This window comes from Thalassophryne amazonica, chromosome 10 (assembly GCF_902500255.1).
Source record: "Thalassophryne amazonica chromosome 10, fThaAma1.1, whole genome shotgun sequence".
Lineage (NCBI taxonomy): Eukaryota > Metazoa > Chordata > Actinopteri > Batrachoidiformes > Batrachoididae > Thalassophryne > Thalassophryne amazonica.
This window is the reverse complement of record NC_047112.1, coordinates 69,812,033-69,830,556: the sequence shown is the minus strand read 5'-3', so window position 1 is coordinate 69,830,556 and position 18,524 is coordinate 69,812,033. Positions and strand designations below refer to the sequence as shown.

The 18,524-nt window shown below is 44.0% G+C and overlaps 1 protein-coding gene across 2 annotated transcripts in view; it reads right to left on the bottom strand.

The window, feature by feature from the left end:
- ssbp4 (single stranded DNA binding protein 4) overlaps positions 1 to 18,524 on the bottom strand; it is a 388,170-nt gene that overhangs the window by 8,457 nt on the left and 361,189 nt on the right. For both annotated transcript variants that reach the window (XM_034180216.1, XM_034180215.1), the window contains exons 9-16: positions 15,164 to 15,228; positions 13,587 to 13,632; positions 13,459 to 13,494; positions 13,259 to 13,313; positions 9,754 to 9,824; positions 3,416 to 3,494; positions 2,917 to 2,945; positions 2,727 to 2,828 (exon numbers count right to left, since the gene is read on the bottom strand). In XM_034180216.1, coding sequence (XP_034036107.1) covers positions 2,727 to 2,828; positions 2,917 to 2,945; positions 3,416 to 3,494; positions 9,754 to 9,824; positions 13,259 to 13,313; positions 13,459 to 13,494; positions 13,587 to 13,632; positions 15,164 to 15,228 — 483 coding nt within the window. The remainder of the gene's footprint in view (positions 1 to 2,726; positions 2,829 to 2,916; positions 2,946 to 3,415; positions 3,495 to 9,753; positions 9,825 to 13,258; positions 13,314 to 13,458; positions 13,495 to 13,586; positions 13,633 to 15,163; positions 15,229 to 18,524) is intronic.

The following is an 18,524-nucleotide window of genomic DNA, read 5'->3' as shown; positions in this document are numbered from 1 at the left end:
TTATTAATTCCGACCGGACTCTGTCTCAGCCGCGCAGCGTTTCGAGCTGTGTGAACGGAACGGAGGACGATTCTCATTTCTTGACAGCAACAAGAGCAGTTAGTGACTTTAATCCACACAAAAGTGACTGACAATATTTTAATGGCTTTGCGAGGGGTTAAGAAACGGCTTGCCGTTTCTGAAGAGCAATGAATCAAAGAACCAACGAGCTACTGGATCGAAGCATTGCTTCAATGGTTCATGGTTTCAAAGTGGAGCCGCGCTGCAGAAATAGTTTATTACAGACCAAACCCTGAATATCCGACTTTATTTGTACGTCCGTATGACTGAAACTCGAAAAATCCGTATCATTTACGGACTATAGGTTGACATGAAAACCACCGAAAAGCTGTGTTCACCGCGGGGACACGTTCGGCTATTCGAGATTATTCAAGATTTTTTTTTTTTTACCGATGACGAACGATGCGTAAAAAAAAAATTTGACCGATGCAGCTGCATCCGTCCAAACCGGTCTGGATCCGGGCCTGATCCTGTAGAACTTTGTACCGAAAATGTCCATTCAAAAGTTCGGCGTCTTTCTGCATTTTGTTTTGTTGTGCATTGCATAGCCTGTACTTTTCTCGATCCTCGTGTCGTTTTCTGTGTGAACTCAGCTATCAGCAGGAAGCAGCAGCATAAGCTCACCCCCGACTGACGCTTTCAAAATAAAAGGCAACGAGCAACAGTCATAAAAGGCTAAAAAAAAAAACTAAAAAAAAAAACGCAGCGTTAAGGGGAGGAACAAAATTGTCGGCGATAATGACCTCAATAATTAACGCAACGTTAGCGCGTTAACGTTGCCCAGCCCTAATATATAGATATATATATATAGATAGATATAGATATATATATATAGATAGATATAGATATATAGATAGATATATATATATATATACGAGGTCTGTTAGAAAAGTATCCAACCTTTTTATTTTTTTCAAAAACCGTATGGATTTGAATCACGTGTGATTGCATCAGCCAAGCTTGAACTTTCGTGCGCACGCGTGAGTTTTTTCACGCCTGTCGGTTGTGTCATTCGTCTGTGAGCAGGCTTTGTGTGAGCACTGGTCCACCCCTCTCGTCGTTTTTTTATTGCAAATAAATGTCTGAACGATTTGGAGCTTTGCTGCATCAATTTTTTTCCAGAAACTGTGAGAGACCTCCAGGTGGACACCGTTCGGAAAATTAATATGGCTTTCAGGGACGATTTTATGGAGATTACAGAGATTAAGGAGTGATCCAGACAGTTTAAAAACCGCCCACAACTGCTGAGAGCACGCCGTGCTCCGAGCGCTGATCGACAGGCTCAAACCCCGCTAAAACAACCAGATCATTTCCAACGTGAAGGCTTTGTTGATCCGGGACGTCGTCTGACTTTCACAAAAAGGCAGTAGGCGTGGACATGAGCACTTTTTCGGCACATTCCACTGTTACAGGAGTTTTTTTCATGGAAAGAAAAGAGGAGGGACGCGCCACAGAGCCGTTCATTACGCGGCACAAAACCACCTCCGTGTTGGTCTCACAGGACGGATTTCAGGAGGATTTCAGACGGCTGTCGGTTGCTTTGCAGTTGTGTGATTATCCGAGAAACTGAGCATGAGCTGGACATGCCCCAACATGTCCTGTGAGGCTTCATCACGGCGTTGCTTTGCGCCATGCGGCTCCACCGCGACGCGCGGAACTCCGCTCCTCTTTCCATGACAAAAACTCCTGTAACAGTGGAATGTGCCATTCATTTCTAAACTGGACGCTGTCTTGATCCGGTATGTTGTCTAACTAGCACAGGAATTGTGAAAAGACGTGGACATCAGTACTTTTTCGGCACATTGAGACAGACGTGCAGAGGAGTTCCACGCGTCACGGTGGAGCCGCATGGCGCAAAGCAACGCCGTGATGAAGCCTTACAGGACATGTTGGGGCATGTCCAGCTCATGCTCAATTTCTCGGATAATCACACGACTGAAAAGCAACCGACAGCCGTCTGAAATCCACCTGAAAGCCGTCCTGTGAGACCAACACGGAGGTGGTTTTGTGCCGCGTAATGAACGGCTCCGTGGCGCGTCCCTCCGCTTTTCTTTCCATGAAAAAAACTCCTGTAACAGTGGAATGTGCCGATAAAGTGCTGATGTCCATGCCTTCTGCCTTTTTGTGAAAGTCAGACGACGTCCCGGATCAACAAAGCCTTCACGTTGGAAATGATCCGGCTGTTTCAGCGGGGTTTGAGCCTGTCGATCGGCGCTCAGAGCGCGGTACGCTCTCAGCAGTTGTGGGCGGTCTTTAAACCGTCTGGATCACTCCTTAATCTGTGTAATCCCCATAAAATCGTCCCTGAAAGCCATATTAATTTTCCGAATGGTGTCCACCTGGTGGTCTGTCACAGTTTCTTGAAAAAAATTGATGCAACAAAGCTCCAAATCGTTCAGACATTTATTCGCAATAAAAAAACGACGAGAGGGGTGGACCAGTGCTCACACAAAGCCTGCTCACAGGCGAATGACGCAACCGACAGGCATGAAAAAACTCACGCATGCACACGAAGGTTCAAGCTTGGCTGACGCAATCACACGTGATTCAAATCCATATGGTTTTGAAAAAATAAAAAGGTCGGATACTTTTCTAACAGACCTCGTATATATAAATTTGTGTCCACTGTCAACAGGTGCTCTGATGCTTATTCTTATGACACTCACGCTTTCACTTTGGAATGGGTTTAAAAAGTTGCCTGCCATCTCGCCGTCGTCCCGTGGAGTGCCCGGGGGATTGTTCATGCCTGCCATGTTATTGGGAGAATTCTACAGCATGAAAGAAATAATCCAATGAGAATTCAGAACTTCACAGACGCACACACACATTCATAAATCATATAGTAAACAATCTCACCTTTGGCAACCCATCCATGTCACCAGAACCTGTGGCAAAAACACAATGTGTGTAAGATAACTGAGACCCTATAACCCTGCAGAGTTCTGCATCCAGTGTAACATTCACACACAGCGTTATATCCAACAGTAGTGTCACAGGTAATGGTCTCTAATTAAGATATTTGTTTGGGACACAGAGGAGCACCAACCCCTCTGGCTTCACTGATCATATCAACTGAGAGAATCAATTGGCCTCCTCACTGTCTCGCTTATCTGTTTTAGGTTTTGAGCAATACAGAGCGACTGTGTTTCTTCTACCGGCCACAAGGGGGCAGAGTCATACAACTATTAAATTTACTAGGCACACTCAGGAACCAACAAGTACCATATCTGTGTGTGTGTGTGTGTGTGTGTGTGTGTGTGTGTGTGTGTGTGTGTGTGTGTGTGTGTGTGTGTGTGTGTGTGTGTGTGTGTGTGTAGAGCTCATATGTAAGGTTTGGCTAAATATATTTACTCACCTAATGACCCGTTCATATGATGCTGCTCCATAGCACCCATTCCACCCATGGGCCCATCAGGACCCGGCCCCATTGGGAACTAAAAATAACACAATGACGTTAACATTAAAGAAGCTTAGCTAAAGGAGCCTATGCATGGAGCGTGCTAGGCTAGTAAGGTTTGGTCATAGATACAAGGACAGCACTGTATAAACATTTTTGGTTGTAAAAAATTAAATATTTGACTCTTACATGGACACACATAATACAATAACAGTTGTAGATGATGAATCAATAATAAAACAAATGGACAACTCCATTAAATACGACCCCATTTTGTCATCTAAAAAAAATGTAGTTTTAAAGGACACATTAAATTTTTCACAACCAACGTTGAATTAAAACAGTGTTACAAGCAAACGCTCTGAGTGCTGAACTCGTCTTTGATGATTTCTGTGTATGCCAGACATAAAAAAAAAATCAGTTTTAAAAGGAATGAATTACAAAAATTCACTCATATGCTTAAAATGACAAAAAACAAACAAACCCTAAGCTAGCTAACATTGGCATGTCATTACTTAGTTAACAACATCTTAAAAAATACAAGAATAATATTAAGGAAGTATCAGTTTGAGAAAATAGTGTGAGTCAGTTTGCTGCTGATGTCACACAGGGAATTTGTTTTTGTGGCTCTTCACTCTGAAGGTGGATGTTGAAAGTTTGAAGTAAAGGTTCAGCCAGTGGGTAAATAATACTTATAGCAAATTAATAATATCACCAGTATGCTTGAAATAATCACAAAATTAAGAAATAAGTTCCTACCTACATCATGTAAAAGAACAGTATGGTTTGTGTTAGAGCTCTAAGACATCTGTCAAGTTCACTCTCACTTGTTTCTTCCAAAACAAATCTGTGAAAAATAAAATTTCTTACACATAAAATAATTATCAAAAGTGAATAAAGCAATCAAGAGCTTGTTTGTTTGCAATGTTTTAATCTGAAATAAAGTTGCAAAAACCTGCAATTATCCATTACATTTAAAAAGTTGTTATACAGTTTACTTATTGATGTGTGTTTATAACTAGGGGGTGGTGGCCAAGTGGTTAGTGTGCTTGGTTTCAGTGCGGAAGGTTCCCAGTTCAAACCCCCACCCCTTACCACATTTCTCCATGTAATGTGGAGTTGTGTCAGAAAGGACATCCATGCAGATCCACCTTAGATCTGCTGTGGCGACCCCAAGTGAAAACAAGGGAGCAGCCGAAGGGTCTTACTGTATTTGCTTATAAATATTTAGCAGCATTCCAGCATGGTGTCCATATGAACTTAAACATTAACAAACTGGACTGGACAACGCACACCAACCACCTGTAGAGGAAGGTACATAGCAGGCTGGACTTTCTGAGGAGGCTGCAGTCATTTAACATCTGCAGGAAACTCCTGTGGATGTTCTACCAGTCTGTAGTAGCCAGCATCCTCTTTTACACTGTGGTGTGCTGGGGGAGCAGCACATCCAAGAAGGACACATCCAGGCTGGACAAACTGGTCAGGTGGGCTGGCTCTGTGGTTGGCATGAAGCTGGACTCTCTGGTGATGGTGGCAGAGAAGACAACACTGGACAAGCTGCTGGACATTATGGACGATGTCCGTCACCCTCTGCACACTGTCATCAGCAACCAGAGGAGCCTCTTCAGCCACAGACTGCTGCTTCCCAAGTGTAGGACCAACAGACTGAAAAACCCCTTTGTCCCTCAGGCCATCAGACTGTACAATTCCTCACTCAGGGGGAGAAGGAGTAACAGGAAGACAGAGGACGGGAAGGAGAGCAACAGCAGCAGCCAGCAGAGGTGGGACGAAGTCACCAGCGAGTCTCTCTCAAGTCATGAATCGGCAAGTCTCAAGTCAAGTCCCAAGTCAAGTCTCAAGTCAGAATGACCACCAATTGTTTGTAAGCTGACTTGAGACTTGACGATTCATGACTTGAGAATGACTCGACAGTGACTTCATCCCACCTCTGGTAGCCAGTAAACCAGTATTGATCAATATGTCTGGTATTTATATTTATAGATAGATAGATAGATAAATACTTTATTAATCCCGAGGGAAATTGTGTGGCGTCTGTCGCTCTCATTCATACATATAAAAGTTACACAAGTTAAAAGAATAAGTTAATGAATAAAAACAGCACCGAGACAAGTTAAAAAATAAATAGTACAAGAACAGTATATAAAGTGCAACAAGTGACAGGAGTCAAGGCACCTGACACTATGTTTAGACATTTATAGCCCCCATCTGCTGCCACTGGCTGATGTGGCTACATTATACAGCCTGATGGCCCGAGGGACAAAAGAGTTCTTCAGTCTGTCAGTAGAGTATCTGAGGGAGAGGAATCTGGAACTGAAGGCGCTCCCCTGCTTGGATATCACAGAGTTCAGGGGTGGCTCTGATTGGACAGGACTGCCCTGATCTTGGAGAGTGTTCTCCGCTCCAGCACCCTCTCCACAGGGTCCAGACACAGTCCCACCACAGAGCCTGCTTTTTTAATGAACCGATTCAGCCTCAGAATGTCCTCCTTCCTCACACCACCCCCCAACACACAACGGCATAGAAAAGAACACTGGACACGATGGACTGATAGAACATGTACAATAACTTGGAGCAGACCCTGAATGAAGCCAGCCTCCTAAGAAAGTACATTCTACTCTGTCCCTTCTTATAGACAGCATCCATATTAGCTGCCCAGCTCAGCCTGTTATCCAGCTGCAGCCCAAGGTACCTATAGGTGGAAACCACCTCCACCTCGGATCCGTCAATTACGATGGCCTGCAGAGAGGCAGGCGCCCGCCTGAAATCAAGTACCACTTCCTTTGTTTTGATGGTGTTGAGCAGGAGCTTGTTTTGCTGGCACCATCCCACAAAGTCCCTCACCACGCTCCTATACTCCCCCTCTTCACCCCCCCAATACACGCCACAATTGCGGTGTCATCTGAGAACTTCTGCATGTGACATGTATCAGAGTTGTAGTGAAAGTCCGTAGTGTAGAGGGTGAAGAGGAGGAGTGAAAGCACCGTGCCCTGAGGTACTCCAGTGCTGCAGGTCAATGTAGAGGACCTACACCCCCCCCACACGTACAAACTGTGGCCGGTTGGTCAAATAATCCAAAATCCAGAGCACGAGGTGGGGGTCCACAGCCACGATGTTTCTCCTGGAGAAGGCTGTGATGTAGTGTATTTAAAGCAGTGGAGAAGTCAAAGAAAAGCATCCTTACAATGCATCCCCCCACATCCAGGTATGTCAGGGCACGGTGCAGGAGGTAGAGGACAGCATCTTCAACACCCACCCTCTCCTGGTAGGCGAACTGGAGAGGGTCCCTCACTGCCTGCACTTGGGGTCGCACAAGCTGCAGAACCAGTCGCTCCAGTGTTTTCATCATGTGGGACGTGAGCACAATCAATCAATCAATCAATTTTTTTTATATAGCGCCAAATCACAACAAACAGTTGCCCCAAGGCGCTTTATATTGTAAGGCAAGGCCATACAATAATTATGTAAAACCCCAACGGTCAAAACGACCCCCTGTGAGCAAGCACTTGGCTACAGTGGGAAGGAAAAACTCCCTTTTAACAGGAAGAAACCTCCAGCAGAACCAGGCTCAGGGAGGGGCAGTCTTCTGCTGGGACTGGTTGGGGCTGAGGGAGAGAACCAGGAAAAAGACATGCTGTGGAGGGGAGCAGAGATCGATCACTAATGATTAAATGCAGAGTGGTGCATACAGAGCAAAAAGAGAAAGAAACAGTGCATCATGGGAACCCCCCAGCAGTCTACGTCTATAGCAGCATAACTAAGGGATGGTTCAGGGTCACCTGATCCAGCCCTAACTATAAGCTTTAGCAAAAAGGAAAGTTTTAAGCCTAATCTTAAAAGTAGAGAGGGTGTCTGTCTCCCTGATCTGAATTGGGAGCTGGTTCCACAGGAGAGGAGCCTGAAAGCTGAAGGCTCTGCAGCACAACCGGCCTGTAGTCACTCAGCTCCAGAGGGCGAGACTTCTTCGGAACTGGAATAATGCAGGATGTTTTCCACAATGAGGGCACACTCCCCAGCCGCAGATTCAGGTTGAAGACCTGCTGTAGAGGGTCACCCAGCTCTGCTGCACACGTCTTTAGGAGCCTTGGACAGACCTGGTCCGGACCCGCGGCCTTCCTCGAATGCAGACGTCGCAGCTCCCTGGTCACCTGTTCTGCCGTGATTGAGGGAGGAGTTGAGGTGGGAGTAGAGAGCAGTTTTGTCAGAGATAAAGAGGTGCACAAAGGTACTGCAGGAGAATGTTGGTCAGAGGAGCCTGGAGAGGGCTGTGGGGGTGAGCAGGTCGTTGGGGGGGAACTGAAACGATTAAAAAAGGTGTTCTGTTCCTCTGCTCGCTGGAAGTCCATGCAGCCCACATTGCCCTTGCTGCTGCAGCCTGTAATGGCTTTCATACCATTCCAGACTTCCCGCATGTTGTTTTCACCCAGCTTCCTCTCCAGCTTTTTACTGTATGCCTCTCTAGCCTCCTTCAGGCAGATCTTAGCCTCATCTTGCACCTCCCTCAACTTCTCACAGTCTCTGCTCCTGAACACTTCCTTCTTCTTATTTGGGACTTGCTTCACCTCAGAGGTTATCCACGATTTGTTGTTGGGAAAACACTTTACTGGTTTCACAGGCACCACCACATCCACACAAAAGTTCAAATAGTCAGTTATACACCCAACCACCCTCTCAAGGTCCTCACCATGTACATTCATAAACACACTCCAGTCAGTGGTGGTAAAGCAGTCTCTAAGTGCGTCCTCCGCTTCAGGGGACCACTTTCTGACCTGCCTAGTAGTTACAGGTTGCCTTTTCACTCTGGGAATATATATTGGCTGCACATGGATGAGGTTTGATGCTAACAGCTAACAGCTCCAGATCACGGCTGCATATCACTGTTTTAACCGTCAGATGATTTGGATGGCACCATCGCTTGTTAGCATACAAGATGAGTCCCCCACCTTTGCTCTTTCCGCTGGAATTGGGATCCCGGTCCGTTCGCACAGTGGAAAAGCCGGGCAGATCTACATTAGCTAGTATGTAGCTAGCCATGTCTCCTTGAATATCAATAGACTGCTCTCTCTGTAGCTTCGCTGGATGCCCAACAACGTGGTAAGCTCATCCATCTTGTTCGATAGCGCGTTGACATTCCTCATAACAACTGAGGGGATCGGTGGTTTAACAACCCTCCGCCTGGTGATTCTAGCCTTCTCTTTAGTCTTGTGTTTTATGTCCAGCTCGGCAACCCCGATACTTCCGCCTTAGCACCGGTGGAATCTGATGGAGTATTCCCGTCTTCGCATAGTCTCTCAGTGCCTGTAACTCCTTCCTTGTGTAAACTAATCTATCAATGCTGACTTGCATTACTAGAATCGGAGAAAGAGTCCCAAAACAAGCACAAAAGTCCAAAATTACACTCAATCGAGCAAACAGATCTGCAGCCCCGCACGCGCAGGCGCAATTCACCATTCAATGGGATCTCATCATATTTGCAAAGCGTTTTTTTACTTGCACTTTTTGATACTCTGTGCTTCTTACTCCGTGTGCTGCTATACAATGCTGCTGGAACCTCAATTTCCCTGAGGGAGTCTCCCCAAGGGATCAATAAAGTTCTATCTAATCTAATCTAAAACAAAGATTTGTTTTGTTATTTTGGACATCACAGAACATTACAGAGGAAATGATGAATGTCAGATGGTTGTGCAGCATGTTGCTTAAAATTGAAGATAATTTCATCCAAATCTGGAAAACGATGTTTGAAATTCCGTACTTTTTATGAGACCCGCATTATTTGCTCATTTTATTTGCAAGCGGATAAAATGTTGCATTTCCATTTCAAATGCAACACATCCTCTGTAGATCAGTTAAATGAACGATTAAGAAGTGGAATCACTTTGGCACATTATAAGTTAAATATATCGAGAGCAAACTATTCTCAAAAACAGTTTGAGAAGCAACCGAGACATTGAAACAGTTACAAGCCACAGTGGGTGTGACTCTGCACGCAAAAACCTACATCTGATGCTTCATCAGTCAGAGCTTTTTTCTCAAGTGACACTATGAAGACTTTTAAAATGAAGCCATAACATTAGACTCCAGTGCCTCCCATGTGCCTTCTGGCAAACTCTACCATAAATTTGATATCTGCTTTCAACTGTAACAGATATATGTTCAGATATAAAGTTAGAATAAGAAAAAAACTGTTAATGGTCAAATATGAGCCGATAAAAGAAAACATAAAATAATAATTATAATAATATTTTTTAAATTTACAAAAAGAAGATAACACTACTCACATTAGGTCTGTTTCCTCCCGGTCCGATGGGGTTCATCATTGTATAAATGTTTTCACTTGAGTTTGTTGAGTCTGTAAAGAAACAAAACTTTGTCAATTAAATTTGATCTGAACAGAGTTTGAACAGAATTATTTATAACAAGTGTGAGTTCATTGATTGAGTTTTTTTTTCCACCTTCTATGTTTATTTTCATAACTACATTTATAAAATAGAGGTGAATTTCAGGAGTTTTACTGGGAGTTAATTAGAGCACAGCTGATTCACACCATTTAACACGTGTCCTTCACATCTCCAAATTTGTGCAGCAACTGAAATCTCCCACCCAGCATACATGTAGCCGGTAAACCCACTGATTCCAGATAAAGGTCACGGGGGGACTGGAACCTATCTCAGAGGTCACAGGGCGAGAGGTCGGGTGCACCCTGAACAGGGCCACATACAGACAAACACATTCACAATGTCACTCATACCTCAAGTCAAATTTAGAGTCACCACTTCACCATTCTTCACCAGTCTTTATATACAATACAAAAACGTTTACCAACAGATACTAAAATGAAGTACGTCTAACAGAGCATGAAGCAAATACAACTCCTACAGACCAGTCTATCAAAGCAGACCTTCCCCAGCCGAGGCCGGCACCCATTTACAGCTGGATGGACTGAGACGATGCAGGTGAAGTGTCTTGTCTGAAGATGCAGACAGGTAGAGTCAAGGACAGAGCTGGAACTGGACCCCGGCCTATGTACTGCTCGTCCCAGTCCGAACCCACGCAATCATAAAGTGACTGTGCAAAACCTGATTAAATGCAATAAAACCTCTCATAAGTTGCCGGAGATCATCTACAAAGTGTAGTTTTATTACTTCAAATAAATACTGTGTTTTTAAAGGTAAAATAGTCCACACATTTGGCATAATAGTTTTAATCTTTAGTTACATAGTAAACATACTAAACTTTTAAAGGCTGTTTAATATTTTTTGCAGAATGCCATGATATTTTTGTCTCATATTTTTCTGTAATTTCAAATCTTTTTCTCCTGGTGGAGGACATACAGACACATGCACAGATCTGGTGCAGTGATGCGCAGGTTTTTCCATAATTAACGGTTACCCGGGGTTTCAAGCACAGAAATACAGTCCAGAGAGGATCCTGGGTTTAGTCTTCTTGACAGACGGCAGTAAAATAAAACTGGACATTAAAAAGACTCCAGCTCTACACCGAATTACTTAAAGATGCTCATTGCTCATTGGGTTGCTCGTGAATGGACCTTTGCATCACTGCTCTTTCATTCCTCCCACCTTTCTAATAAAACTTACTCTCCATTTAACATGAGCATTCCTGCCCCACATTCAGCCAGCACCCATGGCTCAGGGGTTCTGGTTTGCAGGACAAATTCCAATTTTATGGAAGAAATCAGTCATAAATGAAACAGATTAAAGCCAGTTTGCTTTGTAGACACACAGTACTATGAGTTTCTGTTTAAAGAAGATTCATTTAGTACAAGGTCATCTTGATCTGACACTGAAGGCACAAAGCTGCAGTGTAGCACACACACGTACGCAGGAAAATAAGAAAAGACTGAAAGATAGGAGGAAGAAAGGGAGATTGTGTGCACACGACAATGAGATTCCTGTCTGTTCGTGTTTCTGTGTTGAGTTGTAATCTCCTCATCAGATGTGGTGGTACAACTGAGAGGGGGTGGGCATTTTTATGGTGCTGGTGGTCTTTTTTTTGGGGGGGGGGGGGTGCATGAGCATGTGTTCAAGGATGTCTGCAGTAGAAATGTTTTCCCTCCCAGTGTACGTGTGAGCAGAAGCATTTTGTGCACAAGGTTGCCTTGGCAACACATCACAATGGAAGTATGTATATATAAATAATAAATAGCAGAGACAAAAAGAAGCTCTGTGCAGGCCGAGAGACGGACAGCGGCTTCAGGACGCAGTCCACAGTGTGGATCCCAAACACAGATGGGAGGTGGATCACTCAGCTGACTGCAGACTGACACGTGTCAGCTCAGCTTTATCTCAGCTGCAACATTCTAAGGACATTTTGCACCAAAATCATAACAGCTTCAATTTAGGCTGTTAGTGACCATCCAATGATACACCGGGATTACTTTGTGGACTTCTGTGACCGGTCTCAAAGTTCATGGCTTTCGCAACAAACAGCCAGACTTCCAAAAAGAGTACCCATGAGTACTCATTTTTCCAAGTGTTTTTCTGACAATGTTTACGTAGCTTTGAGGAAGACGTCCCAGCGTACGCTTGACTGGAATGTAGCTACTAACGTTAAGAATGAAGCCACAGATTAATTGCAAAGTTTCCATAAATGTGATGTCATGTTATGATGACTCATTTGTAAGTGATAACTGTTAATTTTGATGCAGTAATGGTAAAAGGAGCAGCCGGTCACCACTGTGAGAAGTCTTAGTAAGCATGCACGTTCATCATGAACGCAGCCTATTAAAAACAGCCAGCGAACAATGTCCATGTCCACTATAAGTCCTCATGCACGGATCGTGTGTGATCACCAGCTAGAGAATAATGTCAAATGGCAGCTCCGTTGTCAGCTCCTTAAGTTCTCTCACAATTCTGGCATGTTAGATAGAAAGTCCATTATCTCCTGAAAATAACGTATTCTGACTTTTTCCAATGTAAGAAATACATCTGCATGTTCAGGCTGCCTTTAAAAACAGCATCATGGAGACCTTACACATGCGCATTCCTTGCAGGAGTAAAATAGTGTCCTGCAACACAGACAGCAGCATCACCACGTTAGGATCCAAAATCTGAAAGTCTCTGAAAAAGTTAAGAGTTTCTTGGCTGAAGTGTATCATCTCAATTCTGTACATTCTATGTAAATCCGAACCTTCACTTTTGAATGAAAGCTCAGAAGGTTCACTATTGGATGTAGCAGCGTTCGTTTCACTCTGACAGTCATCCGGATTTTCTACTTTTCCTAAAATGTACGTCACATGCCAAGAAATGCTGAGTAAGACGTTTTCTGGAAATGCACCCACTGACGCATTGAGTAAGAGGAATAATAAGCAATAAAATACATCGGCGACCACTGATTATTACCGCATGTGCATGGGTAGATTTAAAATCATGACTACTTTGATGATGCGTTGTGTTAAAAAACATGTGACATGCCCTTTAACACTCAAGATAAAAATGTTGTTGGCACTAACAACTAACAACAATTTTTTACAAAAGGCAAATGCAACTGAAAAGGAAAGGTATGTTACCTTATAACCTTTTTTTGTTTAATGGTTGAACTCTAACAATGCTGATTTATACTGCTGTAGTTTAGCACCACTTTTAAAAGCACACACCTCACACTATTTTGCCATTCATCACTGTTTCAGATGTTAGAAAATAATCCTAAGGCCGACTTCCAAAGACTTTAAGAATCACTGCTGCGGTCACAAAAAGAGACATGTTCCTCGCAGAGTAATGGTTTTATGTTGCACAGCCAGAAGGCAAACCAAAGAGTATAACTCACCTCCGGGGCTAGGCATGATGGGAGTTCCTGGTGGGCCGCCTCCCCCCGGAGGGCCCTGAGGGGGGAAGCAAAATGAGGAGAGAAATGAGCACCGAGTGCATGTAGATGGCAGTGTGCCTGTTAGATATCACTGCTTGACAGCTGATTTATGGCCTGTATGGCGCCCACGGTCAAATGTGAGTCCATGACGGGACACTTACCACATAGTTGCCCGGAGATGAAGATGAATAAGCTATCTGTACAGGGAACAGATGAGAGGAGGATCAAGACATGACACGCTGTGAACATATTCATGCTGGAGATGAAGGTATAAGTGAAGGCGACTCACCGAGTTGGTGTTGGGGTTTGGCCACGGACCTCTTCCACCGGGACCCCTGAAAAAAAAAAAAAAAAACACAGCAGGATTGACAACCTGTCAAAATAACATAAAAATGAAAACAAATTAAAAAATCTTGTACTTGCACGGGCACTGGAAATTTAAAAGGTTTTTATTGTTGCTGTTACAAAATCGTAACCTTGTTGACTCAAAGGTGGATACAGTTAGATCCCAGTTACAGTATCGTGGTGATAGCGGACACATACAAACAACAACAATATTGCAGTGTATTCTGATTTCACAAGCAAAATCAAGTCAATTACTTCAACGCAATACATCACAAAAACAGTATTTCTGATTTTTGGTCACCATCCCTTGGGTAGAGCGCATTCTTTAACTGGAGGCACAGTGGCATGTTTCCAATTGTGCAGAAAAAGTCCAACAAGTCGTTGCAACAAACAGCTTGGAAACAAATCTGCATTTTAAAATGCAATTACTGAGGGGGAAGCCCAAGAAGACACTACAACTGTTAGCTGCATATATAATGCTGACTGCAAATGCTCATTAGATGTTGCAGGTCAACTTAAAATGTGATCATTTGTCCAAGTCCCTTCCTATTTGTAGAGTCACTGCAACATCTCCAAATCTCAGCAGATGGCAGTGTGACTAGAATGTTATTGCAATGTAACAATAACGCCTATAACTCATTAAACTAGAGCACCACACTCGTAGAGCGCAAACCTCCGCCAACGCTAGTTTCCAATTCCACAAATTTTTACCTTGGAAAAGATGTTCAAGGTCAAAGTCCTGTTAGAAGTGACTTTTTATAAGCTAAAATACAAAATATAGATCAAAAGCGCTTAAATATCTGCTAAATCCACAATACGGATCAGATGTGGATCAAACTTAGTCTAGTCATTAAGAGCCCCAGTTTGCACCTCATTGTCATAAATGAGATTGACTGAGGCAGTTTTGATTCAGATATAATGCAAAATGTACACCAGATGGGCTTTTCAATATTAAATTTAAATGTCTACAAAATCCACAATCCGGATCAGATGCGGATCAAACTTTTTAGTGAGTGTCAGTCTGCACCTCACTTTCAAATATGAGAGTGATTGAGGCACGTTTGATTAAGATATAATGTAAAAGATACAATCAATGGGGGTTTCGATGTTAAATTCAAATGGGCACAAAATCTGTAATCTGGATTAGATCCGGATCAAACGTTGTCAGTTGATATTGGATACATCCTACAAAACACTCTCAAATATGAAAGAAATTTGCTCTTTTTTGGGAATAATGAATTTTTGAATTTTTCCAAGATTTTTCCTGACTTTACCCTTTGACCTATGACCTTGAAAACTGTATCACCATCAGGATATGAATCTTCAGTAAAAATCTTCTTAATGACATGAAAAATTGTGGGCTCCAAGCTGTTGACAAACAGACAAACAAACAAACAAACAAATAGGGGTGAAAACATTACCTTCTCCAGCTTTGTTGGCGGAGGTAATAAATTAAAAAGTACTTTCCTTTCAGTTCAGCTTTCGTTTGGAAATGGCAAATGTTCTAGTCAGTAGACTTACATGTTCATGCCCGGCATCCCAGGACCCATCGAGTTTGGGGGAGGCCTCATCCCGCCACCGTAGTTCTGCACACACAGATGCACACACAATCAGCACGTCACCTCACACCTGCTGGAGGTCTGGTGCAAAGATGTGAAGCTCAGTGATGCAAGTAACCCTAATTATATAACATCTGAGTGGACCCTTGTCATTTGATTGGTGCTTTGTATGTCACGTGACATGGATTATTGTCCCATTTGTGTTGCATTGCATTTAGAGTGCGATTTGGTTCCATATGTTTGGTACCATTGCACTCTGCATGTGCGCGCGCACACACACACACACACACACACACACACACACACACACACACACACACACACACACACACACACACACACACACACACACACACACACACAATGCACGCACACACACAAAAAAATCCACTGTGCTGTAAGGCATTTGGAGGCTGTTAGCAGGACGTTAGAATGAAAAGCTGGAGTTTTTTTTTTTTTTGCTGCACTGAGTCTCTCTTTTTTTTGGTAGTACACGCGTGCACAAGCACTGTCCCGCTTGTGTGAGCGTGGGACAACGACACAAGCGGGACAAAGATTGGATTGAGCTAAAGCCTGGGTCCCACCGAATAATAAGCCATGAATAATGAGCCACACATGGGTGTGTTAGCGATTATTCGAAGAATGACCCACGTTTTCATCTATCACGTATCCGCTATGAAGGTGCCTCTCTGTGCCTCTCTGTACCCCGCATGTGCCACGTAACAGCCTCTAGTGAGCCACAACCGACCTGTCATTAGAGCCTTGAATGGCTCGTATCAGCCACACTAAGCCACGTAGTGCCGTGATAGTGCCATGATAATGCCACGTTGGCGCACGTTTAGGCATGGGTTTGGTCCAAACCTCCAGCTCTCCCACACCTGGTCCCTTTAAAGTGTGGGTTTTCAATTCACAGATTCACAGCAGCATTTAAAGATGTCACATTTTTAAATGCAGTCCAAAAATAGACGCTCCAGTACAGTCCCGTGGTTGTGCGCTGTGCACCAGGCTGCTGTCCACCTGTAATGCACCAGACCAGCTAGAACCAAACAAGGGTTCCTGGACAGCCACCTCTGTGCTCCTCGCTGGCTTTATTTCTTCTGCGGCTTTCTTTTAACTTTATGTTTGCCCGTTAAATTCTGCAAAATTGCTTTTTTGCGTGCACGCTGCTGTCCGTTCATGGACAGCCACCTCTGTCCTCCTTCTCACTGGCTTCCTTTCCATCCGTGGCTTGCTGGCTTTATTTTTTCCCTGGCTTTAAACACAGTCACCCCCCGATCCCACTTTCAACTTTGTGTTTGTCAGTTTATTTCTGCAAAATCGCTCTTTTGCTCGTGGTGCTGTTCTGCATACAGAATGAGGTGGGCGCTTTAATTATATACACCTGTGAATCACTTTCATATATATATAACTTTGTGTTCTGTCTTCAAAATCACTCTTTTGCGCACTCTCCTTCTGTGTGGCTGCACAGCTCTGGTCTGCTTTTAGCGGCTTCACTGGAATTATTTCTTCCACGGCTTTAAACACACATCCACTTTCACGCAGTCATCGAAATTTTAACTTTGTGTTCCTCCAGTATTGACTGAAAAATCACTCTTTTGTGAGCTGGCGTTCTGCCTAAATTGTTGTGTGGGCCGCCAGAAGAGGAGGTACTGCTGGCCCACCACCAGAGGGCGCCCTGCCTGAAGTGCGGGCTTCAGGCACGAGAGGGCGCTGCCGCCACGGACACAGCCGGGGGTGACAGCTGTCACTCATTATCTCTTGACAGCTGTCACCCATCTACACTTCATCATCCCACTCCATAAAGACCGGACGTCATCTCCACCTCGTTGCCGAGATATCGTCTACCTTAGGAGGTAACCTTCTCAGCCTGCATATCCAGATAAGTGGTTACTCAGACACTGCACGAGTGTGTGTTAGAGGTGGAGGTGGAATTCCCACCGTTGTTGTTACTGGGTGTTCACACACCCACATCTGATTGTCTCTGCTCCTCGCCAGCAATACCAGATCCGACACGCGGAGACAGTGGCCACCTGGGGTGTTCGGGATTTGGCGGCTCCAGTATTCTCCGGGTTCGGTGGCAGAGGAAATCGTGTGGTTCCGGTTCTTCTCAGGACAGACGTCCTCTATCCTCGAGCCTGCCCACACGTCACCTTTGCTAATTGACTATTGTACATATTCTGTAATCTGCTGTGTTTGGTTGTGCTTTTCACAACAGTAAAGTGTTCATATTTGACTCTTTCATTGTCCGTTAATTTGCGCCCCCTGTTGTGGGTCCGTCTCACTACACTTTCACAACATAAATGCTTGTTTGGAGTGTGATGAGTCATTGCCTCCATGCGCAGTGCGCACACACAGCGGAGCTCATGTGATCCATTAACAAGATATAAAATCAACCACAGACATACCCTAACAGCTATGAACTGTTTTATCAAGCTATAAAAACATTAAAAATAGTTACCTTAAGCTGTTCAAAATACATTCCACATGGAGCAGGAAAGAGAGGAAAAAAAGCGCCCAGATGAAACAGTCCTCTGTGATTCCAGAAGCGATTAGAGGTGTTTTCAGCATTCAAGGTTTGGCAGAAAATGATTAATCTGCTACCGAATAATTATTTTATATATAGCGTCCAGCACACAGAGCAGGTGGAATTGTGTGCGCAAGAGGGCAGCTGCTCCCAAAGTTGCCTCTCAGGTCCTGCGTAGCTGCCAGGTGCACGGATAATGGGCTTTTAGCAGCCTCGTAAGCACCACACAAATGCCTCTAAGTCATCACAGTAACTCGCACACAAACTGCCTCACGCTGTTGTTGCTAAATTTTGAACTTCTTGAAATTAGCGCCACGCTCAAAGAGGAGCCTCGTTAACTGAAGATAATGCCTCTCAGAGCCACTATTCTCCCACAATAGTTGAAGAAACCCTCTCATAGGAAAGAAAACATGCTGCATGGCTCATTCATCCTTCATTATTCGGTGGGACCCAGGCTTAACTAACGATGTTCGTTCTTGTAACACCACACACACACACAAAATCCACTCCGCTGTAAGCCATCTGAATGCCTGAAGATTGTTCAGATGAAAAGCTGACGTGATTTTTGGCTGGACTGAGGAACTATGCAAAGTCTTGTGTGTGTGTGTGTGTGTGGGGGGGGGGGGGGGGGGTACAAATTCAGTGCACAGCATCACTGGACTAAACGTCATAATTTGGACTCCTATTTAAAGTTCATGTTGGACTTCAGCAGCAGTGGAACACCAAAATGTAAGTCCCTTTTCTGTTGTTTATAAATAAATAAAATATCAAATGACAAGAATCTATTTTAGCCATTATA